This window comes from Delphinapterus leucas, chromosome 8 (assembly GCF_059928025.1).
Source record: "Delphinapterus leucas isolate spDelLeu-1000000601 "Yukka" chromosome 8, BTC_Dleu_Yukka2, whole genome shotgun sequence".
Classification (NCBI taxonomy): domain Eukaryota; kingdom Metazoa; phylum Chordata; class Mammalia; order Artiodactyla; family Monodontidae; genus Delphinapterus; species Delphinapterus leucas.
This window is the reverse complement of record NC_143136.1, coordinates 108,439,172-108,463,937: the sequence shown is the minus strand read 5'-3', so window position 1 is coordinate 108,463,937 and position 24,766 is coordinate 108,439,172. Positions and strand designations below refer to the sequence as shown.

At 39.6% G+C, this 24,766-nt stretch overlaps 1 protein-coding gene across 2 annotated transcripts in view; it reads right to left on the bottom strand.

Moving 5' to 3' along the window:
* Positions 1-24,766, bottom strand: part of UGGT1 (UDP-glucose glycoprotein glucosyltransferase 1) — a 108,788-nt gene that overhangs the window by 15,541 nt on the left and 68,481 nt on the right. Inside the window, exons 21-34 of one of the 2 annotated variants that reach the window (XM_022590528.3) lie at positions 23,865-23,888; positions 23,261-23,355; positions 21,132-21,338; positions 20,218-20,349; positions 19,292-19,422; positions 16,183-16,278; positions 12,052-12,154; positions 10,910-10,989; positions 9,333-9,522; positions 4,758-4,916; positions 4,123-4,208; positions 2,300-2,384; positions 1,079-1,167; positions 442-546 (exon numbers count right to left, since the gene is read on the bottom strand). In XM_022590528.3, the coding sequence (XP_022446236.1) occupies positions 442-546; positions 1,079-1,167; positions 2,300-2,384; positions 4,123-4,208; positions 4,758-4,916; positions 9,333-9,522; positions 10,910-10,989; positions 12,052-12,154; positions 16,183-16,278; positions 19,292-19,422; positions 20,218-20,349; positions 21,132-21,338; positions 23,261-23,355; positions 23,865-23,888 (1,582 nt within the window). The remainder of the gene's footprint in view (positions 1-441; positions 547-1,078; positions 1,168-2,299; positions 2,385-4,122; positions 4,209-4,757; positions 4,917-9,332; positions 9,523-10,909; positions 10,990-12,051; positions 12,155-16,182; positions 16,279-19,291; positions 19,423-20,217; positions 20,350-21,131; positions 21,339-23,260; positions 23,356-23,864; positions 23,889-24,766) is intronic. The other variant, XM_022590529.3, reaches the window with a different exon arrangement.

Below are 24,766 nucleotides of genomic sequence, written 5' to 3'. Positions count from 1 at the left end.
CCTCAGGCGAATCCTTCCACCCTCTGAATCTCAGCCTGTCTATAAAACGGAATTAAGATCCCTCCTGGCTCTAACATCCTATGAATCTTCAGAAGGCAGGTCCATGGCCCTATTCCACCTCTATTCTCTATGTTAACCTCCTAATTTCCGGTTTAAGCGATGCTTGGTGGACAATTAAACACCACTCCTTATGATGTGTGCACAGTGATACTGAAATATGTTTATAGCCTTGTAATAGGTACACAGATGCGTTTAGCTCCCCTTCATGAGGCTGGCTGGATCAAAACAAATACAATTATATATGGTAATCTAGTCACAATCCTTAGAGTGTGTCAAATACACAGAAGTATAACAGGCAGAATCCCATAAAACACGTACTCCCTAAATAAGAATCCTGTAACAAATTCATGCACACATTCTGAAATAACCAACATGACTAACCGAAGAAATCTTTCATAGAGATGACCAGATGCGACAGAGAAAATATTAATTATGTCATCTTTCTCTTGTTTCACTTCCTCAGTCTTCTGTCCTCCTGTAAAGCCCCTATAACAAGAAAGGTAAAAACAAGAACACTTGAAACACTGGTACAGACACACTGCCCTTTAAGGGGAGAGGGAAGGAGACGGTGCTCCCCCATCCCTGTTCCTTCCCGAGAGCGCAAGGCCCGCAAAAGCAGCCCACAGGACGAGAGGTGGGGATGGCTGCCCAACGAGAGGGAGGCTGCCCACAGGGCCTCGTGTAGCTTCAGGAGAGGACTGGACACAGGCTAGTTCACAGAATGCAAGACATACAATGGAAGGTTAACTGAGCAATTACCACTCAGCTCTCCAAATAGCAGACAAAATCCAACAGCAGTCAAGAACTAGGGCACAGAAGTAACCCCACCATGAGGGGACGATAACCTCTTTCAGTTAATCAGTGGGACACACTCATCCACTCTAAGTACAAGTGCAAGATTGCACAGAGCAGAATCTGAAAAGCCCAAACAGGATTATTATACTCAAGAGAAGGGAGGGATGGTGCTTATATATCAGTTTTTCCTTAAAAACATCATTTCTTTATGATGCCAGTTTACCATTTGAAGGAGTCCCAAAATCCAGATTCATTCTCATTAGTTCCGTCGCTCAGCAAGTCTTCATTCACCATGTCTGCCTTCTTCTGAACCTGCAATCAGTCACACGTGATGGATCTGATTCCCCCTACTGGGTCTAAGAGGCATTAGATGATCTTCGCCAGACACACACTGTGAACACTGTCAGCACTAGGGAGGGAATGATCCCGCCAGCAGGTACAACCCGCCCCGAGTCCAGACGTATTCAACAAACTGTGCTCATCGTATCCCATGAAAATCTTGAGTGAGGAGATAGCAACCTCTTCTAATTAGACAGTAGCTGTTTTCGGTTTGAAAAACGGGCAGAGAACCTTATGGTCTGAGTAAAACCAGAAGCACAATTCAGCAAGCTAACCGCTAGTTCTAGGGAAAGAGGGCAGCACACACGAGCTCTAACTGTCAGGAAGGAGTCATCTCACGTGACAGCCTTGTACCAGGGCTGACTAGTACAGACAGGGGTCGAATCTTCTCGACAGCACAGGGATTTTTCTGCTCAACCGTGTGCCGTCTGCTTTCAATTTTACTGTGTATAATGATTATTTATCCCATAATACCTTTTACTTGAATTTAAGGCACTAGGAACTTCAAAATTCTGAGAACAGAAAGCAGAAGTGAAAAGAAATTAAATAATGCTACCATTTATTACTGATGTTGAAATTCTCATTGGCATTCTTTCCAGTCTTCTGAGAATAAAATCATGAATAATAATGTGAACTGTGGCTGTACAAGCAAAGCAGTATCTATGAAAACATCTGATGTAAAACGAGACTTGTACTGCTCACTGAGATAACCCAAAAGGTGCAATCTCTCAGGTGAAGAAAGCCACAAACTCATATTTAAAAAAGACATTTTGCATTTCAAGCGCATTCCTATAAACGCTACAGTAAAATTCCAAAGGTGAATTAAAGTCTTGGGCTGGTTTCTTTCTTTTTCCTTCAGCTTTACTGAGATGTAATGAACAAGTAACACTTGTAAATTTAAGGTATACAACGTGATGACTTGGTATAGGTATATATTGTGAATATATAATAACAGCACAATTTCTGGAGTTAACACATTCCATCACCTCACATAGTTTGGGGCTGGTTTCAAGATACGTATTTTTACATAACAGCTACTAAATACCAAGTTACTGTTACTTTCACTAACTTTAATAGAGTGGCTGCCTTAATATACCAAACTCACCTTCACTTTAATGATTTTGCTTTTGAAGTTGCTGAGGACAACAACAACTTCAGCGGCATCAGGTGGAGAATCTGTACCGTCGTGACTTAGAAAAGGAAGGAAGGAAGGAAGATGGATGTCACAAACCACAGGCCTCAAAATGCAGTAAATGGTCTGATATCAACCCCCCATATCTGTCCATCGTCTTTATGTGATTTCTGAACAAACTATTTTCTCACAATCTGCAGGAAACCCCTTCAAGCTACGCAGAAGCACTTGTCAAAATCTCTATCCTTACGTGTTGAGTGTGCCAATCGGTCACAGCCCAAACGTCCTTCTTGAGTCCCTCTTCGAATGACCTTCCATAGAGTGAGAGGCTCCCGGTGCTGGCAAGCACATCGTGAGCACGGAACCACTGTCTGTGTTCACGAGGTCTGAGCCAAGCACGGCGCCCTTCGATAAAGGAGCGCCTGGGGGCCTGGGCCCCCGCACCGTCACCGGAAACGCATCACTACTGCTCTGTAATGGGGAAGTAGCAAGACATGGCTCTACTTCAGAGTTCTGTAAACGCTTCTACTCTGTCCTTCCTGGAGGCACACAGCCAAGCCTAGGCCCTGCACTCAATCTGGCACCCATCCTCTGGAGGAAGAACTCTAACGAGCTCTGTCTGCAAGCAGACAGGGCAGAGGAGGAAAAACTGAAAACAGTATTTCCCTATTAATCAACTGTAATGCCTAAAATTACCAGTCACCAAATTTTAAGGTGATAACTACAGAAAGCCACGATAGAACAAGAATTCACTGGATTCACTGTCATCCAGCAGAGAGCAAAGTTCTCAGGCAAAGGTGAGGTCCTGACAGGGAGCATGAAACATTCCAGAGCCTGGGAAGCAAAGGAGGAAGAGAGCCCCTGACTGTGAGGTGCTGGCCACCGTAGGGGGCCTGGCCAGGAAAAGGGCACACAGCAGGGACGGAGTTTAGAAAGACAACACATAAGCTTTTGGGGAAAACATTAATAGGCGAAAACCCTACTATGTACAATGAAGATTTTACTATAATACAAAAATCTTCTACTTTCTTGGTAAGAAATGTGCAGAAATCCACAAAGCTTTCATGTGGGTCAGTAAAGACTGTGAAGCTACAATGAAGACACAACAGGAGCATGTTTTCAAATAAACTCTAATGGAAATCATTCCCAAAATGAATTGGCATGAAGTCTTCTCACATAGCTTAATACTAATTTAAATTGTGTTAAGCAGAATTTAGATCACACCTTTTTAAAAGGCAGTATAATTTTTTTAAACTAAGAGTCACTTGTAGCAAATCTTAAAGCAAAAAGCAGGCTACCGACGATGCTCTGGGAGTACCTTCTGTACCACCTCAGACCTGGAAAGACAAGTGCTCGCACCAAGGTTCCATGGCCAAAGCTTACATGTCTCGTCAATCTGCAACTCACTCAGGGTAGAGAAATATACTATCCAGAGTTGAAAAGTCTGACTGTTCTTCATTTCTTTTCTCCTTTCTTGAAATGACTCACTTTCTCATCTGCCTACGGTTTTCATCACAGTGACAGAATGATTTCATCCTGGGATACTGTTAGCACGAAAGAATGACCGAAGAGTCAAACTTGACTATATATATTGTTAGTATTTACACTGCTTGTTATCCAATTATACCCTGACAAGTCTCCCACATTTAATTTCCTAGAAAAGCACCGTTTCATCACACATACAACTGCAAATTAAATTCTTATTGCCTGGGTAATTGCCAGTGTAGTATTCAATTCAAGCTGATTCTCATTGCAGAATGTTCTAAAAAAAATGTACCTGCATCATTTAATCCTACCTGTAGATTCTATAAATGTCTTCAGAACGTCCCTTCCTTAGTCTGAGAATCCAAGCTCCTGGGTTGGCTTTTAACTGAAAATAGCCCTAGGACAAGAAGACAAGACAAATTTTAGTGCTCTTAAAAACATCAAAATGCTGTTTCTGAGGGACAGTTATTTCTTTTTCTGAAATATCAGTCCCCTTTATTTTAAATAAGATGGTTAACAAACGAATGCAACTCTTAAAATCTACATATTAGAAACACTAGCAAAATACTGGCCCGTCAAGCCAAGAAGCCTGCCCTTTAGCCGTACTTCAGTGAAGAAGCAACACATGATGTGTGAATAAGCTTCAAATCTCAAAAGGAAAAAAGAGAAAGAAGGGAAAAACGCTGTCGGCTCATAAGCAATACGTTTTCAGGAGCCAATCTGGTTAGAGTAGAATATTCTAGCATGTTTTCTTTTAAGTTGTCTTAAAAGAAAAAGTTGTTTTAAGTTGTCTTAAAAAGAAAAAGAAAGTTGTCTTAAAAAGAAAAATTCAGTCCATCATGAATTTTAATCTCCCTCATGTTCAGAATGCTAATTGCTCTATCATAAATCGCAGTGCCCAAATTAACATGACTGAGTATCACCACCGGAGGTACTGATTGTTTACCAGATTAGCCATAACAATAGTGTCCACGATGACTGGCTGGGCTGAAGTTCCTAAGGTAAACTGCAGTCCCCGCGGGGGCTGGCCGGTGGTGATGTCATAGCAGTGACCTTCCAGTAACAGGTACTCCAGCTCATACTCAGCAGCCACTACGCTGTCCACCTGCAATATCAAAATTAAATCACTTGAAGACCACTCAGCAATAAAAAGAAACCAAGTACCGATACATGCAACAACATGGATGAATCTGAAATGCATTATGCAAAGTGAATGAAACCAGACATAAAGGGCAACATACCATATGATCACATTTATAAAAAATTCAGTAAGAGGCAAAACTATAGGGATAAAAAGCAGATCAGCTGTTGCCCGGGGCCAGGGGGAGGAGGAGGGGTTACCTGCAAAGGGGCATGACAGAACCTTTTGGAGTGATGGACATGCTCTGTATCTTGATTGTGCTGGTAGTTAACAAGAGTACACAATTTTAGAAACTACGATGGGTTGGAAGGAGAGCCAGGAAAAAGGACACAGAAAAAAACAATAAGGAGATTATTCCAAAAGTACAGAGAGGATAAGATGCTAATCTACAAGAGGAGTACTGGGAAAAAAGCATGTAAGGTAAAACTGCCAAATGAATGAACAGATCTAAAAGCAAATAATGGAGAAGATAGATAAAACAATCCTACAAGGATTAGCTCATATGAGAAAAGAGAGAAACAATGAGAAAGATCAGAAAAACATCAGAGAGCAATGCAAATTCATCTTGGCCTTTGGAATATAGCTGAAAATATTGCTATTCTAAATGCAAACGTCCAAGATGAATTTAATGGCTCCATAATGGCATAAAACCATTCACGTCCTGCACCGACTGCCTAAATTATTGCTAATTTCTTGCAGAAAATAGGATACAACTACAAAGTCTTAGGGCAGCTTGGCTTTAGCTAATTGAAGAGTTTCTACCCCAGGCTAGCTCAGGCTTGGTTTTATGACCCTACCTAACCCTAACAGTGAGCTACTTGGAGCTTAACATGTTACTGCAACGCTCCACATGCTCACGAGTCTCAGGCTCCGCATTTTCAATGGAGTGCAGAGAAACTGGAGGAAGCCTAAGAAAGAGGAGCAAAAACTCTGGGAGATACAGAAAAAACCTACTTTGTTTTTGTTTTGGGTTTTTTTTTAAAAATATCTATTTATTTATTTGGCTGCACCTGGTCTTAGTTGCAGCATGCAAGATCTTCGTTGCGGCGTGTGGTAACTTCAGTTGCAGCAGGCGGGATCTTTTTTTTTTTTTTAGTTGCGGCATGCAGGATCTAGTTCCCTGACCAAGGATCGAACCCGGGCCCCCTGCATTGGGAGCACGGAGTCTTAACCACTGGACCACCAGGGAAGGCCCCGGAAGAAACCTGCTTTGCATCTGATCTATACTTCTGTGCACTGTTCTTTAGTGCTTTGTGTGGTCTCTTCAACAAGAGTTGGTTCCTCCAGGGCTCCCTATTTGTTAAAAATATGGTGTGTACGTATGTACACATACACACGCACGTGCACACACACTCTCTTTCTCTCTCTCTCCCTGCCACCAACTTAGTACCTAAGGGTTTCTACTTAAAGAAACTAGAATTATTCAACCTCATGATAAGAGGGCTGCTAATTCCTTTGGTAACTATCTTCAAGTTTCCAGTCTCCCAATTCCCAAGAAGACAGAACCAGAAAACAGGCTTCAATTGTAATAAGAGATATTTAAGGCAGACACAGAGACAAATGTTGTTAAAAAGGAAGGAGGCTCTGAGGCACCGTAAGCTCCCTGGAAGTAAAGACCATGTCTTTTAATTCCTTTGTTAATATACTCTAAGCTAGGTGTAGAGTGAGGGCTGGGAAGAGACATCAGTGAAATGAAATTGCACTATCTTTGAAAATGGATTAGGGAAAAAGGACCACTTACCTTAGAGACTTCAAATACAGTTATATGGAAATAAATGAAACAGAGAACAGAAAAACAATAAAGAAAAGCCAATGAAACCAATGGCTGGTTCTTCACAAATATCAACAAATGGACAAACTTTTAGCTAGACTGATCAGGAAAAAAAAGAGAGAAGAGCCAACTTACTGAAATCAGCAAGGATAAAGGAAACATCACTATTCAATAAAAAAGACTATAAGAAAATGCTATGAATAACTACATGCCAAAAAATTAGATAACCTAGATAGAATGGATAAATTCCTAAGAGACACAAACTTTGAAAACTGACTCAAGACAAAATAGAAAATCTAAACAGACCTACAACAAGAGATTGAATCAGTAATTTAAAAATTTTGCAGGGCTTCCCTGGTGGCGCAGTGGTTGAGGGTCCACCTGCTGATGCAGGGGACACGGGTTCGTGCCCCGGTCCGGGAAGATCCCACATGCTGCGGAGCGTCTGGGCCCGTGAGCCATGGCCGCTGAGCCTGCGCATCCGGAGCCTGTGCTCCGCGGCGAGAGAGGCCACAACAGTGAGAGGCCCGCATACCACAAAAAAATAATAATAATAAAAAAAATAAATAAAATAATTAATTAAAAATTTTTTTTCCAATCAGGCAAGAAAAGTATATAAAAGGCATCCAGATTGTAAAGAAAAAGTAAAACTCTATTTGCAGATGACATGATCTTATACAGGCTTGTATACTAAGAACTACAAAATATTGTTCAAAGAAATTAAAGACCTATATAAATGGAAAGACATCCCATTTTCATGGTTCAGAACACTTAATATTGTTAAGATGGCAATCTTTCCAAATTCATCTAGGGATTTAATGCAATCCCTATTGAAATCCCAGCAGCCTCTTCTGCAGATATTAACAAGCTGATTCCAAAATGCAAAGAACCCAGAATAGCCAAAACTATCTTGAAAAGAAGAACACAACTGGAAAACTCACACTTCCTAATTTCAAAACTTACTACAAAGCTACAGTAAATAAGACAGTGTGGTACTGGCCTAAGGACAGACACAGAGACCAATGGAATAAAATTCAGAGCCCAGAATTAAACCTTCACATTTAGGGTTAACTGATTTCTGAAAAAGATGTAAAGACCATTCAGTGGGGGAAAGAATAGGTTTTTAAAACAAATGGTGCTGGGGCAACTGGATATCTACATGCAAAGAATAAAGCTGGAACTCTGCCTCACACCATATACAAAGACTAACTCAAAATGAATCTAAGAAGTAAAATGTAAGAGTTTTAAACTGTGAAAGACCTAGAAGAAAACACTGGAGTAAATCCTTATGACCTGGGATTAAGCAACAGTTTCTTAGATGTAACTCTGAAAGCACAAGCAACAAAAAATAGGTAAATTAGACTTCATGAAGATTAGAAACGTTTGTGCTTCAAAGGACGCCATCAAAAAACTGAAAAGACAACCTGTAAAATGGGAGAAGATATTTGTAAAGCATGTATCTGACAAGAGACTTGTAACCAGAATATATAAGGAACTCTTACAATTCAACAATTAAAAGACAAGCCAGGGCTTCCCTGGTGGTGCAGTGGTTGGGAGTCCGCCTGCCGATGCAGGGGACGCAGGTTCGTGCCCCGGTCCAGGAGGATCCCGCATGCCGGCCCATGGGCCATGACCGCTAAGCCTGCGCGTCCGGAGCCTGTGCTCCGCAGCGGGAGAGGCCACAGTGGTGAGAGGCCCACGTACCGCAAAAAAAAAAAAAAAAAAGACAAGCCAATTTTTAAAAATAGGCAAAGGATTTGAATAGACATTTCTCCAAAGAAGATATACAAATGGCCAATAAACACATGAAAAACTATTCAACATCATTTGTCATTAGGACAGGAATGAAAAATGATGCAGTCACTTTGGAAAACAGCTTGGTAATCCCTCAAAAAGTTAAACATAAAATTACCATATGATCCAGCAATCCCACTTCTAAGTATATACCCAAGAGAAATAAAAGCATACCCACGAAAACTTGTTCACATATGCTCATAACAGCATTATTCATACTAGTAAAAAAGTAGAAACAACCCAAATGTTTATCAGTGACATATAAATAAATAAATAAATAAATAATAAAATGTGGTGTATCCATACAATGGAATACTATCTGGCAGTAAAAAGGAGTGGAGTACTAATACATGCCAAAACACGAATGAACCTTGAAAATAATTTACGTGAAAGAAGCCAGTCACAAAATATATGACTCTATTTACGTAAATGTAATAGAACAGGCAAATCCATAGAGAAAGAAAGTAGATTAGTGGTTGCCAGGGGCAAGGGGAATGGGGAGTGATTACTTATGGGTATGGAGTTTTTTTTAGGGGTGATGAAAATATTCTAAAATTAGACAGTGGTGATGGCTGCACAACTCTGTAAATATACTATAACTACTGAACTGTACACTTTACAAGGGTGAATTTTATGGTATGTGAATTAGATCTATTAGGCTGTTATTTATAAAAATACAATTATACCTGAACACCACTGTCTCAGACGCCCACCTAGACTGTGATCCAGTCTGTTCAGTCAGAGACTACCACCACTACATCTTCAACAGGTTTTACAGTAGTGGTTAGACACTGGGAAGCAAAGATAATTCTTACCTCTTCTAAGTAAATGTTATCAAGGTCATATGGCGTTCTGACAGACTCTACCATCCAACTCTCAGGTGTGTTCAAGTTCAGAGTGAACAGAGGAGACTGTGGCATATCCAAAAATTTTGCTATTGGACCCTTAGCAAAGCTATTGTCCGAAGTAAAAGAAATCTCTGCTTCCAAGACATAACGGTAAAAGCTGAAATGGAAAAGAAAGATGTGAATTTTTTTTCAATGCAACCACAGTCCTTGAGTTTATACATATCCACACAGGTAAACAACTGGCTTAAGACAAATTGGATTTGGAAGCGCTTCCTTCCAGACTGAAAAAAGTGTTTCCAAAACTACCTCTTGACGTAAACGTACATCCTGTGGTTGTTGCAGACGGGAGAGGAGAGCAGGGGAGGTGGGGCTGGGAGGGGAGGTCCTTCCTTCCTGCCCTGTTGGGGGATGGGGGGATGGAGGCAGCCGCTGCTGGAGTCACAAGCATGTCCTGAGCACTTGCCTCCCCTGAGTGCTTGCCTCCCCTTGGTGAAAGAAACTCACTTTCCTCTCTCTCAAAAACAAAGTCCTAAATGGTGGCTGAGTTCTCGGGCGCGCCCTGAAAACACTGTATGCAATCATTTAAACATTGCTCTTATCCGAGGATAATGGTGAAAGCTGGAACCCAAACACGGCTTCAATTCACTCAGAATCTAACCTATAGAAGCCAGCGCATTCGCAAGGTGGCAATTTACCACAGTCCCCAGATGTGCTACACTATTACTACTGACTGCTTTCCAGGTGACCTGTTTCACAAATGACCATTCCAAAGCTCAGAGAGTATGCAGATAAGCCTGCCTTCCTTTCAAGATACATGCAAATGAACCACATACATTCCAACTTAGAAATGACTGCTCTTCTAAGAAGAAGAAGTATATAGACAAGTGTCTTTCTACACCACAGCACATTTTAACGTAAATTTAATAGCTACATTGATTCAAATGTTTTTAGAGAATTATGTAATTCTGACCAAAACAAAAAAAAGGAAAGAAAGCAAACCACAGGTGCAAGTGGTCTGGGTTAATTCCACTTTTTTTTTTTTTTAAATTTTTGTCTGCGTTGGGTCTTCGTTGCTGCGCGCGGGCTTTCTCTAGTTGCGACGAGCGGGGGGCTGCTCTTCCTTGCGGTGCTCAGGCTTCTCATTGCGGTGGCTTCTCTTGTTGCGGAGCACGGGCTCTAGGCATGTGGGCTCAGTAGTTGTGGCTCACGGGCTCTAGAGCACAGGCTTAGCTGCTCCGGGGCATGTGGGATATTCCCGGACCAGGGCTCGAACCCGTGACCCCTGCATTGGCAGGCAGATTCTTAACCACTGCGCCACCAGGGAAGTCCCTAATTCCACCTTTAAATGCTCCCACGCTCACACTAAGTTCTTAGAACTTTTGATTAGTTCTTAGAAATTTAGGAAAACTGAACTTCAAAATAAGTGATTTTTTTCAAATATGAGGTCCATATATAAACCCATTTTGATCCTTGACATTCAATTTCAGCTTTCAGACTGAGTGTGATTTTTTCCAGGAGTTGATTTCTTAACCACTTTGTTTTACCTTTTTAAAGGCATGTCGGAAAGTTTAGATTGGCAGTTCATAAATACTCTTAGATTCATGTTGATCAGCTGAGTTAAAACCTAAAAGAGCAAACCAGATGACAAAACATGAAGATTTTCCCTACAAAGTGACTGACATTTGAGATACAATGTTTACACTGTCTCTTCAGAAATGTATCGACACTAAGTTAGGAGAGAGAACATTTCTTAATATCTCAAGCAAAAATACAAAGATAATAAATGTTATAAAGTCTGCACTGGATAAATCCCTAGAAATCACAGCCCTAGTGCACAATCTAAATCACACATACATATCACGTGGACAAAAACATGGGAAATAGGTCATTGCAAATAACTGCCCCCCACATATGTGGGGAAGCAAGACAGGCAATGGATATAGCTGTCTACATAAGGAAGAGTTTAAAGGTTCATCAGTGCAGCTTACAGACTATCATAGGAAAAAACACATACAAATACCCACAAAAAAGGTTAAGTGATTATATACTTCAATAAAACTTAAAAAAAACACAACTCAAAAAAAATTGAGGCAACTATATTTTTGGCAGAGTTCTTTAAAAATTTTTTAAGTTGCAATATCTTATAACATATCTAAAAGACATTCTGCAGGGAATTCCCTGGTGGTCCAGTGGTTAGGACTTGGTGCTTTCATTATTGCCGAGGGCCCGGGTGCAATTCCTGGTCGGGGAACTAAGATCCCACAAGCCATGCGACGCAGCCCAAAAAAAAAAGACACATTACAAAATAAAATGCTAGCTATAAGAAAGGAAAATGATAAAGCAGAATGCTTTTACCTTTTTACTCTTCGCCAATATAAAGTATGGCAAAAAGAAATTTAATTCAAAGACATTTTGCTCTGAATAAAGATAAATTTTTTTTCTTAGTTACATGAAGTAATCAACCAAACTTGTACCTACTTTCAGAGGTTATTAAATTGTTTTCAGAGCCATTACTAATCTTTATGAAAACATCTGCTCTGCCCAAGATGCCCTGGGGCACTTTCCAATGCCCTTTAAAGATAACTAAGGGAAAACGATGCTCGCAGAGAATCTCAGGGTATGGGACCACTTCCGGTAAATACGATGTGACACAGATGACGGGAACTGCCTCTGCAGTTGTCCCTACCAAAAGCAACGGGGCAAGTCTCTGCGCTTCTCTGGTGACAGGGTCAACGACGGCCACGACATCAAAGTACGTCTCCCCTTCCTTTGGCCTCAGTTTAATTGCACTACAGAGATCAAAAATATAAAACATTAATCTGGAGGCAAAGAGGAAACAGTTGATTTCTTTGGGGGGGATGGGGTGGGGAGACGACACATCCAACACAACCAATCAGCCCCCTTAACATTTCAAAAAACTCTAGATCTAAAACAATAAGGTTACATGGTGGTCAACTACGTGATTAGGTCTGCCACAAAGTTTAAAAACCCTCTAAAAGCTTCTGATGTTTGTTTTTGACAGTTACATTATGCCAATTTTTATTTCTTGGCAAAAAGGTTATGAGGAGAGAAGAAACTGACTTTTTTAAATAGTAAAAGGAGCATAAGAATATTACAAAAACTTGCGAAAGAGTGAAAAAGGAAATAAATAATCATAAAATCTCACCATCCCAACTCAACCACTTTGTGGCATATTTCTACATAGTCTTCCTTAAATGCCTATGTAAAGATGAGATGCACCTACAGGATATCAGCAATTTTATAATGATTTCATTCCTTCCCCCAAAAGTTTCTTATAAAGATTTTTCCATGTTGTTATACATCAATATCCTGAATAAGAAATAATCTTCGATTTACCAAGTGAACCTGCTGTAGTTTACTCAAGCTATTCCTTATTGCTGGACATTTACTTACTTACTTACTTATTTATTTTTTAACATCTTTATTGGAGTATAATTGCTTTACAATAGTGTGTTAGTTTCTGCTGTATAACAAAGTGAATCAGCTATACATATACCTATATCCCCATATCCCCTCTCTCTTGCGTCTCCCTCCCACCCTCCCTATCCCACCCCTCTAGGTGGACACAAAGCACCGAGCTGATCTCCCTGGGCTATGCGGCTGCTTCCCACTAGCTATCTGTTTTACATTTGGTAGTGTATATATGTCCATATTGCTGGACATTTAGGTGCCTTTCAACCTGTAAAGAACTTCTCACATCCAGTTTTTTTCACACTTGGAAATTTCTTGAGAGTTAACATAGTCCTAGACATGAGATTACTGAGTCATAATGACACAAATATTTTTGTGGCTAATATGTCTCATCAACCACATTTCCTGAGGAACTAAACAATTTTACAAGGCCAAGAAATGAACTTCACTACATCTTGTCAGCATTAAGTTATGCAATTTTTTTGTCTGTTCTTAGTTAAGTGAAAAAGGACAACTCCTAGGATTTCTGGGGAGAACATGCATTTCCCAAATGTAATTTCTAGTTACATGGCCTCCTTCTAAAGCCACTTTGACTTAGGTGGCTTAAGAGAAGCAGGAGCCCCTGATACATTCTAAAAAGGAATAAACTTGAAAGGATTTAAAAATACATCCAATTTTCCCAAAACATTAATTGCTTAATCAATGCTTATCTTTGTTTACTCTGAACACTATTTTAATGTGGTTTTGAAATTAATCACCACTTTTATGCAAAAACATTTACCCAGTGGGATAAAAACAAAGTTCAAAACAGAACATAATAACTAATAAAACTGGGTAAACACAGTTTAAATGGTAATGAAGGTTATTTCAAATCTTAACTGTTTTGGAAATAACCGTCAGAATAGCTTTGTGACTGTACTGCAACACATGCTTTCAATTTGATATTGATAATTCCAGCTACCAATAATTATTCCAATACATTTTTTTTCCTCTAATACAGCTGTTCTCAAAGTGTGGCTCCAGACTAGCAGCATCAGCTTTACCCAGGAATTTGTAAAAAAAAAAAAAACAAATTGTCAGGCCCCAACCCAGACTTACTGAACCAGCAACTCTGGGGGTAGGTCCAGCAATCTGCATTTCAACAAACTCTCTAAGTAAAAGCCAAACTATAAGAGCCTCTGCCGTCAGATAACTTGGACCTCCTGTGGTACTCTATAATCTAGAAGGAAGAGAGCATTAGAGAACAGCATTATACAAACTCTCCCAAAGGCAACGAGAAGAGGGGTCCCAAACAGTCCTCTAGAGCACAGCGTGTGGGTCAGGCCCCTAAGCCTGGCTGGTTTGGAGTAGAGCTCTGTACGGCATACCCATGTCCTGAGCCAGTGCTCTAGGTGACCCACAACAGACATCCTCAGAAACGGACCCTGTAAGGTCTTTTAACCACCCCCGCATCTCTGCAGCAAAAAAGAGGGCAATTCAAACACGAAGAAAAGAGGAATATTGGTGTGGAAATAGAGAACAATATAAACTGACAACACGATGTTTAAATACACTTGCTGTAAGGCTGAAAGTGACAGACACAGAAGCAACATTAGGGGAATCACCCACATTTTTGAGAGGTGAGTAGAGCAAACGTCAAGGAACGCAGCACTTCGCCAATCTTAAGGTATGCAGGAGTCACCTGGGGGATCCTGTTACAATGAAGATTCTGATTCGGGAGGTCTGGACTGCGGCCAGAAGACTCTGCCTTTCCAACAAGCTCACAGACAGTGCCCTGTTCCACGGACCACACTTTCAAGGAAATTACATAACCAGTAATTCAGACTTCTTGTTTCTTGCCTAAGTAAGAAACTTCTGACTTGAGTATAACAAACACGCATTTAACTAACACGACCCCAATAAAAATAACTTCTCTAATTGAAATTTGCATCATAATAGAATTTGTAGCTAGGACATTTAAATTATATATGACTCATGGAGAAAACGATGTGCTAAATAGGGAAGAGGTCTAGCTCAGGTCTTGGCTATGACAGGCAAACAAGAAGGCAGGTCAATTAGGAATGTTTCCTGTGGTAGCAACCAGACCATGTCACTTCCTGAAACCATATAGAGTAAAGAGAGGATGGTGCTAGTGGGTAAAATCCAACCAGGGTGATTACTAGCAAGGAGCCACAGCCAGTGAGAAAGGAGAGGATCTCCATTCTAGCCAGGAATCATTAGTTCAAATTTTATCCCCACAAGGACTGGCTGTGAGAAAGCACAGGTCAATTAAACCAAAGTCCGACTTACTCCAGACTAATTAAATCAGAGTCATAGCGGAGCAGGATGCAGGCTTCTGCATCTAGAGCCTCCCTGGTGATCCTAAGGTGCAATCAGGACATACACCTTCCTGGATACATCAACTGTAGACATTCTTCCTCAAGACAAGTTAACCTTAAGTCTAATCATGAGAAAACAACCCAGACTGTGGGACATTCCACAAGACAACTGGCCTGGACTCTCAAAAAAGTCAATGTCATAAAAGACCAAAAAAACCCAAAAAACGAAAAAAAAACACCCCCAAACTGTTCTAGCTTAGAAGAGACTAGGGACACAACAACTGACTGCAATGTGTGATCTGGACCAAACAAGCAAACAGCTGTAAAAAGTCATTACTGGGCATTGGAGAAATTTGAAAATGGACCGGTATTACATAATATTACTTTATCAAGGTTAAACTGCTGAGGTATGCTTAACAGTACTATGGAGATACTCCTAGTACTCAGGAGACATAGGCCGAAGAATTTAGGCAGGATAAATAATGATATCTGCAACGTACTTTCAAATGGTTCCCCCAAAACGTGAGTGCATGTATGTTTGTATGCAAGCATATACTATACACACACACGGATAACTGTGGCACAATGTCTACAATTGGTGAAGCTAGATTAAAGATATTTGGGTATTCACTATAACAGACTTTCAACTATTCTCTAGGTTTGAAACTTTTCAAAATAAAAAACTGGAAAACAAAGGACAAGGACTTCCTTATAATGCTATACTTATTTTTATTTTACTGAAAACAAGACAGTTTTCAATAAAAGATGAGACAAATGCTCTAACAACCTGTTTATTCTTTAATATCAGAAAATGACAACTGATCGGTTTCATTAAATGCTTTCTGTTTTCTTAAAGGGTATATTCAGAACTATTTCAGATTTATTTAGAAATAAATGTCAACTTTTATGCAACTGATATCTGTTACATGAGTTTTATATATGAATATATATATAAACCACATGCCAAATTTTCCATTCCTGTAAGAGTTTATATACACACTTTATACGGAAAAATAAAGGAGCTGAGGTAAAGGTAAATATGCACAAATTCAGCATTGATTCTATACCTGTGTCTGTCTTCGAAAAACTGGTACTCGATTCTTGCATCTCCTTTTGGTTGAGCTGACAGGAGAGCATCCACCTTCATTACCAAGTCACTCGCCCTGAAAGATGTGGTTGGTGAAAATTTAGCATCTCTTTTAGTGAAGGTTTTCCAATTGTTGCTGAACATAATATAATCAACCTAAGTACTGAATGCCAACAAGCTGGTCTGAAGAAAATATAAGCTTTGTATCGACTGGTATGAGAAAAAAGTACAGATTTTGTCACTGATAAGTTTTACAGCCCTGGGGTAGTTGCTGATTTTTCCATATGTGAAATGGAGATAATGCCTGCTTTGCATGGCTCTTGTAAATACTGCACTGGCGAAACATAGAAAAATAAAGCACCTAGCTCAGGGCCTGGCCCATAACTCTCCCTCACCCTCTTCTAAATAACTTTATTACTTTTTATGATCATCAGAGTAATAATTTACCGAAAAAGCATTCAGGAAAAAAATATAAGGAGAAAATGGAGATACACACAATAATAGCATATTCAAGAAATAAGTATTGATAACATTTTAGTTCATCATTCTTCCATATTTTAAAATATATATATCTACATACACAAAAGTGGTACTATATTATTTGGTAACCTGATTTTTCATTTAATAATATATCATAAACATTTTGTTGGATAATAAGTATAGGGGAGGGGCTTCCCTGGTGGCGCAGTGGTTGAGAATCCACCTGCCGATGCAGGGGACACGGGTTCGTGACCCGGTCCAGGAAGATCCCACATGCCGCGGAGCGGCTGGGCCCGTGGCCATGGCCGCTGAGCCTGCGTGTCCGGAGCCTGTGCTCCACAATGGGAGAGGCCACAACAGTGAGAGGCTCGCGTACAGCAAAAAAAAAAAAAAAAAAAAGTATAGGGGTACATCAATATTTTCAATGACTGCATAATATTATGGATACATCATAATCTATTTCACTATTACAATCAACATCACGGTAAACAACTTAGAAAAGCATTTCCGCTTTCCCCGCCCCTCCTAACTTGATTTCTAAGCAAGGAAGATCTTGAACTAAATCATGAGACTGAAAAAATGCTCTAATCTGTTGAATTGAGGACTAAATTCCAAGAATGCTAAAATATATTTGAATATATTCGTGAATATATCTGAACTGGAATCAAGCCTATACATTCTCTCATTGAACCAAACAACTATATCAAATTATATCTTTTGATACGTCTCAATACTAACTCTGAATACATATAAAACAGGCCATTAGTTTCCTGTGATGTGTCAACATTGTCACAAAATATGTCCAGGGATCCTTGGTTCTGTGAACTGGGATGATCGCCATGATCAAGGAGCCCACAGGTGAGCTCCGCAGGGCTGACGATGGCCTCTTGGCTGCAGGTCTGGGTCATGCATGAGAGCTGTGGCTGTCATGCACGACCAAGGTGGAGCAGCCCTGGCACTAATGAAAATCTTAGGCAAGCAAGGTTACTCTGAGAACCCTAATAGTTTTAGCATCAATCTTCTGGCAGCCCCACAACTACCTTATTGCAATAAATTCAACCAGGACAGACCCAGAGCCATCTCTGGTTGGTAAAAGGCCAAGTCTTCTATGCATAGTCTGGCAACTATATAGTCCACAAGGACTCCCAGGGCCTCCCCCGAAGCCTCCACAGAGACAGGGAGTGGTCCAAGGGACACCACACCAAACCTATGCCTATGACACAGTGGCTTCAAATCAGGGGGTACCTCCTGGCCTGCATTCAGGGAAGTGTTTCCTAGGCTAAAACAAGGGGCATCACTCAACAACCAATGAGGTGGAAGGAAACCTCTTTATCTGTAGCCCCAGTTTGGGTGAGATGAAAAAAGATTCCTTTCCGTATCACACAAAACTTGGCAAAGAGATTACTTTCACAGCTATCAAAGTCAACGCTTCACTAAGACGTGCTTCTTGAACTCTGCAGCATCATGGTATATGAAATAGATGAAGAAATAAAACAGAAGAAATTTAAAACTCTATATCCTCAAACGATGCATCAAAGAACACTATCAAGAGAGTGAAAAGTCAACCCATGGAGTGGGAAAAAAATACCTGCATATCATATAGCTATAAGGATTGATATCCAGAATACAAATGAACTCCTACAACTCAACAACAACAAAACAAATAATTAAAAATGAGCAAAGGACTTGCATAGATGTTTTCCCACAGATATACAAATAGTCAATAAGCACACAAAAAGATGCTCAACATCACTAATCATTAGGGAAGTACAAATCAAACCACAAGGAGGTACCACTTCACACCCATTGGAATGGGTGTTAGCAAAAGAACAGAAAATAGTGTTGGTGAGGAAGTGGAGAAATTAGAACCCTTACGCATTTCTGATGGGAAAGTAAAACGGTGCAGCCTCTGTGGAAAAAGGTATAATGATTCCTCAAAAACTAAACATAACCATACATCCTCCAGCTACACATTCATTTGATATTTAATGCAGAAACCATGTGAATATGACTATGAGCTTCAGTTACACAGCAGGTACACAGACCAGTCAAATATTGATTTTTTTCCATTGAGGTATAACTCATTAAAATATATAGACTAATAATAACATTGAAAGAATTAAAATAACAATAAAGAACCAACAATAACCAACTCATCATCACTTTTGGAATATGCAAGAAAAAAAACTCATTATTCCATACTAGTAAATAAAGAAAAAGAAACATTTAACTTGTCTTTTTTTTTCCTGAACAAAATAAAACTGAAAGGTAATTAAAGAGATAATGAGGGAAAGTATTTCTTTACATAAGTATTCCGAGGAAATAAATAAAATCACCTCTCTACTTCTGCATATGTTTGAAATTTTCCACAATCAAAAGTTAAAAAAAAAAAATCAAAATGGAGAGAACTAATCCAGTTCTTTAAACAGCTGGCTACAAAATAAATTAACTCATTTCAACAGAAGTATAAATAAACACCTGAATTGAAGAACATTATTATATTTTAAAGCTGGAGATAAAAACATCTTGGAATAGGTAGCATGAGGAAAGTCCAATTAATATAGCCCCTGTGACATGAACTGATTCATTTCTTCTATGGCAAAACTTACACATCTTCTTCTACCCGAAGCTGTTGAATATGAGATTTGATTTTCTGTCCTGAAGTTTTTAAGATGATATTTTCTAGGAGGTGGAAATCGTCTTGATTAAAGAGTTCACTGTCCTCCAGTGGCCCAATGATCTGTGAAGAAGAGCAGGGTGGTCAGTGCTGGAATCAGCGGGCTGCAGAGAAGTCCTTGGTTGTCCTCAGGCTACCTTACAAACCAGATCACTTTACAGACCCGAAACACGTTTACATCTAAAGTCAAATCAATGAAAAAAGTGAAAATAAAACCCGAATCAACTCATACAGTTATTCACTTATCAATTCCTCAACTACACAGAGTGTATGTAGACTTGAATACTTTACAATATTTTTACAGTAAGCAAACTCTGAAATAAAATAGCAGTATCATTTTCATTAATTCTCACTGAATATAAATAAGAAAGCCAAAATAGAAACGTAGTAGTAGATATCAGAGATTTCACCCTAAGGGCTACGAGTTTAAAGTTTGGTATGTCCGCCACAGTCTCATTTCCGTGGCTGCAGATATCTATGAAATAGTCCAAGCATAAACCAATTAAGTTCATACAGACTGCACAAACCATAAACATGGTCCCCACACGGGACGAATACTTTATGAATCACAGGTCTCATGGATTTGGGTTCTGAGAACCACCACACTCTCACCACCTTACACAATGGCAGGACAAAATAAAACAGGAGGAAGGTTTCACATAAGGACGTTTATGTCAAAATGAGCAAACTTCCTTTGAAACAAGGGAGCAGAAATGACCATCAGCGCTGCACAAGCCCTAATCACCTTTGGAGAAAGTGGCTCTGTCTGAAGAGTTTACTAGCTTCAGAGGAGAATGCTGCCAAGACTGTTCACTGATCTAATTTGAAGTCAACCTTGTCTCAGGACAAAGTTCTCACCCTTCCATTGCTGATCACTGCCCTCTGTCCCTTCTTCAGCTTCAGAACATCCCTGCAGTACATGGCATGAGACAAAATGAAATCCATTTTGGAAGACTCAAAGACCTCTTTAAAAAGACTGAAATCCATGCCCTAGGAAAGTAATTGTTATTAAGGAAAAGTAATTGTTATTAAGAAAACCATAAAAATGAATAATCATATGAATAAGTCATAAAATGCTCTTTTAGTGGAATGTAGTGACTAATTTTAATAATTAACACTACGATGTCTCCATTCCCCACTCTCTCTCCCATTTTTTCCCAACCTCCCACTTATCAAGTAATGCTTATTTCCTTTTCCTGTTCCTTTATGTAATTGTTCAATCGGCAAACTATAATTCATGATACCTTTATTCTGCATTTTAAAATCTTGCTAATTTCAAGTCTTTTTTTTAACTAAAATATCAAGTATATTCATCATTTTATAAGAAATCTTAAAACTACAAAATAGTCAAAAGTATGTAACATAAATTAATAAAATGGGCTTATGTTGGAAATACATCAAGAGCACATAAGCCTCTAACTCATTAAGTAGCTTCAATCTCTATAAACAAATATTTTTCTTTGTTCTACAAACAAATCAAATATTATCTGTCTTTTAAAACTTACAAAACCAATGGCTTTGTGCTTAAAACATATATAAGCTTATATCATGCACATCTTGAAGCCTAGCAAGTTTAAAAGTAATAAGGGGAATATGGCAGAATTGTTATTTCTTGGTAAGACCCTTCCAATTAAAAAAAAAAAAAAAAATCATCTGAGCTCAGAACTAAAATCACAAATCCTGATCATCAACAGGAACAGGACACATCAGCCCATGGGAATGGACTTCTGAAATAACAATACAAGGCAGCCTCGTGCCACACACAGACTTACCCCAACAGAGAACTCCCCAATGTCAGCTCCTGCAGCCAGCGCCTCTGCAGTCTCCTCCTTGGCCATTTTTGTGATGAAGTTCTTAGCAGAGTTGGAGGTCTGTGTTTGGAGAGCTGCCCAGATTGCTCTGGAGACCTGAGTTTTCTCATAACTTATATCTTCACTAGGATTATTGATCATGCTTACTCTAACATTGTTACTGGATTTCTATTTACAAAAAGGGAAATAAGAGTTATATGGTAGATGCCTTAAATTTAAAAAGCAGCATTAACATCAGTCATATCCCATAAGTAGCAAGTAACACTTAAGTCTTTGGTAGTTCTCCTCTGCATACAGAGTAAAATTAAAATGCTATAATCAGACATTCAAACCCCTGCATGAACTGGCCCCCAGCCTACCTTTTCAACTTCATTTCTTACCCTCCCTGTAAATACAGCATACATTACAGACCATCAGAGTCCTGTATTTCCCCAACACATTTTGCATTCTTCTAATGCATGTTATGCCTCACATTGGTATGTGAACCCCAGCTACACCCATCTTCATTTCCTTAAGTCCCAACCCTCTTGAAGGGCTCTGCTCAGACCCTTCATTCACATGGCCTTTCCAGTTCTACTAAAAATTAATCTCTTCTTGGGTCAAAAGTCAAGAATCCATGTGGGAGAAGATATCTGGGGCCCACAAAACCAAAACAGGGCCATGAGCAACATAAATTCATACTTATGTGTATCTAAAAACATGTACAAGAGTATTCACTGCAGCATTCTTCTAGCTCCAATCTAAAAACAAACCAACTGTCCATCAAACAGACTAAACAAACAAAACTTTGTGGTACAGCCATATGATACAATACTGCACAATGAAAAAGAACTAACTACCACTACCTGTAATAACAGGGGTAAATCTCCAAAATGTTGAGTAAAGAAACCAAACACAAACAAGTACGTATTGTAAGAGTCCATTTAACTAAAGTAAAAAGCAGGCAAACCTAGGATGTGAGAAGAGGGACGGGCGGGGGGCTAGTGATGCGGCCACAAGCAGGGGCGTGCTTTTAGGACTTCGGTAATTGTTTCTGTACCTGCGTGGTGGTCACATGGGTGTGTTGACTCTGTGACACTACATCCTATTGATTTGTGCATGTCTTTTGAACCTATATTTTACTTCAATTACTCCCTCCCTGTTCTCCCACTTTTCACCACTTGAGCATTTGTCTATTTGAGTTAGAGTGCGTTATACGTGTATCGTCCTTCGCCTGGACTACTCCTGATACAACTGACCGCACCATCCAGTCTGTTCCCTTAGACAATAAAGGCACTCAGCACATCAGTGAAGCTGAAATCACCTGGATATTTCAGTAAGCCTCCCTGGGACACAGAGTGGCAAGGGGACACAGGAGGGGTGTGAAACTTGGACGAAGATCCAATCTGAAACCGCTCAGGAAAAGGAAATGTAACATCTCTCTCTCTGACAATGACAATCTCTAGAAGGGTTGATTCTTTTTCAACCGTTCACCACTGCCCATTCACTCCACTTCTACAGTTTATATGCTGCACAACTTTCAGACCACCCATATGTGCATCCCTCTGCATGCCTACACCTACTTCTATTATACACGTGCTAATGTGCCTCTGTGGTATTTCTCCCATATCTGGACCTCTCTCAATATAAGGACCCTGTCTCTCCCATACAATATACGACACAAACTTTGCAGCATCTGCAGCAAGAACGTGAACAGTCATACAATAAAAACTTGTCTATGATGACGATCTTACTATTTTTTCCTCTAAAAGAATCTATTCCTGGGACTTCCCTGGCGGTCCAGTGGTTAGGATTCTGTGCTTCCACTGCAGGGAGCCCGGGTTCAATCCCTGGTCAGGTAACTAAGATCCTGCAAACTGCACGGCACAGCCAAAAAAAAAAAAATCTATTCCCTTACATAAAGCCAGAATATTGCAGCCTTCTCTGTTTTCTCACTAGCTGCCAGACCTCTGAAAAAACAATGCTTCTTTCCCTCAAGCACCAAAAAAGCAGGATCCAGCCTCCCCACCAGAACATTATCAGCACACATATGCCCATGAAGATAACTGCAGCCTCAAACAAAGATACGGAATGAAGCCGTAGATACTTGCCTGATGTTTAATAGCATCATACAATAATTGCCTTCCAGGAGGGCTATCAAAATCCCCAACAATCCAAAAAGTTACTGGCCTAATAAAAGAATCATCTGTAGAAAAACAAAAACAACATATTGAGTGGGAGGGGAAAAAGCACATCCTATGTTTCAATATTGCTATTAAGCCAAGTAATTTCTGAAAGCCATGCAAAAAATAAGAAAATGACAAGTTTAATAAAGATACAAAGCAAAAGTTTTGAAACTCTGATACTAGAATGAAAGCAGGGTAACCTTCCATGCGGCTTAGTTAAAAACTAAGAACGTGCACTTATTAATTCTATTTTGATTTGGGAATCTGTTAGCATGTAAAATCAAAGAGTCTTTGAATGTGTGGATAACATATTATAGTCTTTAATCATATTCATTTATTAACTTTCTAAAATATAATTCTTGGCAAACATTTATACACAGAATTTATCTGCATTGATAAATTATGTTACCCACAGGTTACAGAAACATCCCAATAAAGTGTCAATAAATTCTGAATTACAGTGGTGCCTGAAACCACATAAGATAATTAATTAACAAAAGGAATAGAACATTCTGAAATTTAAAGTTACCATAGATTTCCTTGGAGGACATTCCTGGACAAAAGTAAAGGAAAAAGAGTAGAAGAAAAGAAAATGTCATTTCTCTAATTAATGCCAACTGTAAGAGTCAAATTTTAAATAATGCCCAACATCACCTATGCTTCTTTTCGCTCCTTAGTCCCATTAGGGGTTACAGCACTGTTCCAGGACCCCTCAGAACCAATTTCTTTGAGGAAACAAATGGAGCAATTGCCTGTACTTAAACATATATCTGGGAAACCAGAAATTCTCTCTGGGAGAAGACCACAGTAGATAAAAATAGCTGCCTTAGGGACTTCCCTGGCAGTCCAGTGGTTAAGACTCTGTGCTCCCAATGCAGGGGGCACGGGTTTGATCCCTGGTCAGGGAACTAAGACCCCACATGCCACATGGCGCAGCCAAAAAAAAAAAATAGCTGCCTTACATGACAGTCAGTGCTCTGAAAGGGTAATAAGTGTGACCAGAGGGGAAAAGCACCCGTCTGCCGTTAAGAGGATATCATTTTACACAATTTTAATCTGAATAAATAACTCTGCATCAAAATCAGTTTAAAAACGTGCACAAGGATTTCTTGTACCAAGCTGATCTTACAAATCCTAAAAACAATTAACCCAATATTGTCATTGAAGAGACAAGTCAAACCAATTTTCAATCCATTAACCCATTTGGCGCAGCCAAAAAAAAAAAAATAGCTGCCTTACATGACAGTCAGTGCTCTGAAAGGGTAATAAGTGTGACCAGAGGGGAAAAGCACCCGTCTGCCGTTAAGAGGATATCATTTTACACAATTTTAATCTGAATAAATAACTCTGCATCAAAATCAGTTTAAAAACGTGCACAAGGATTTCTTGTACCAAGCTGATCTTACAAATCCTAAAAACAATTAACCCAAT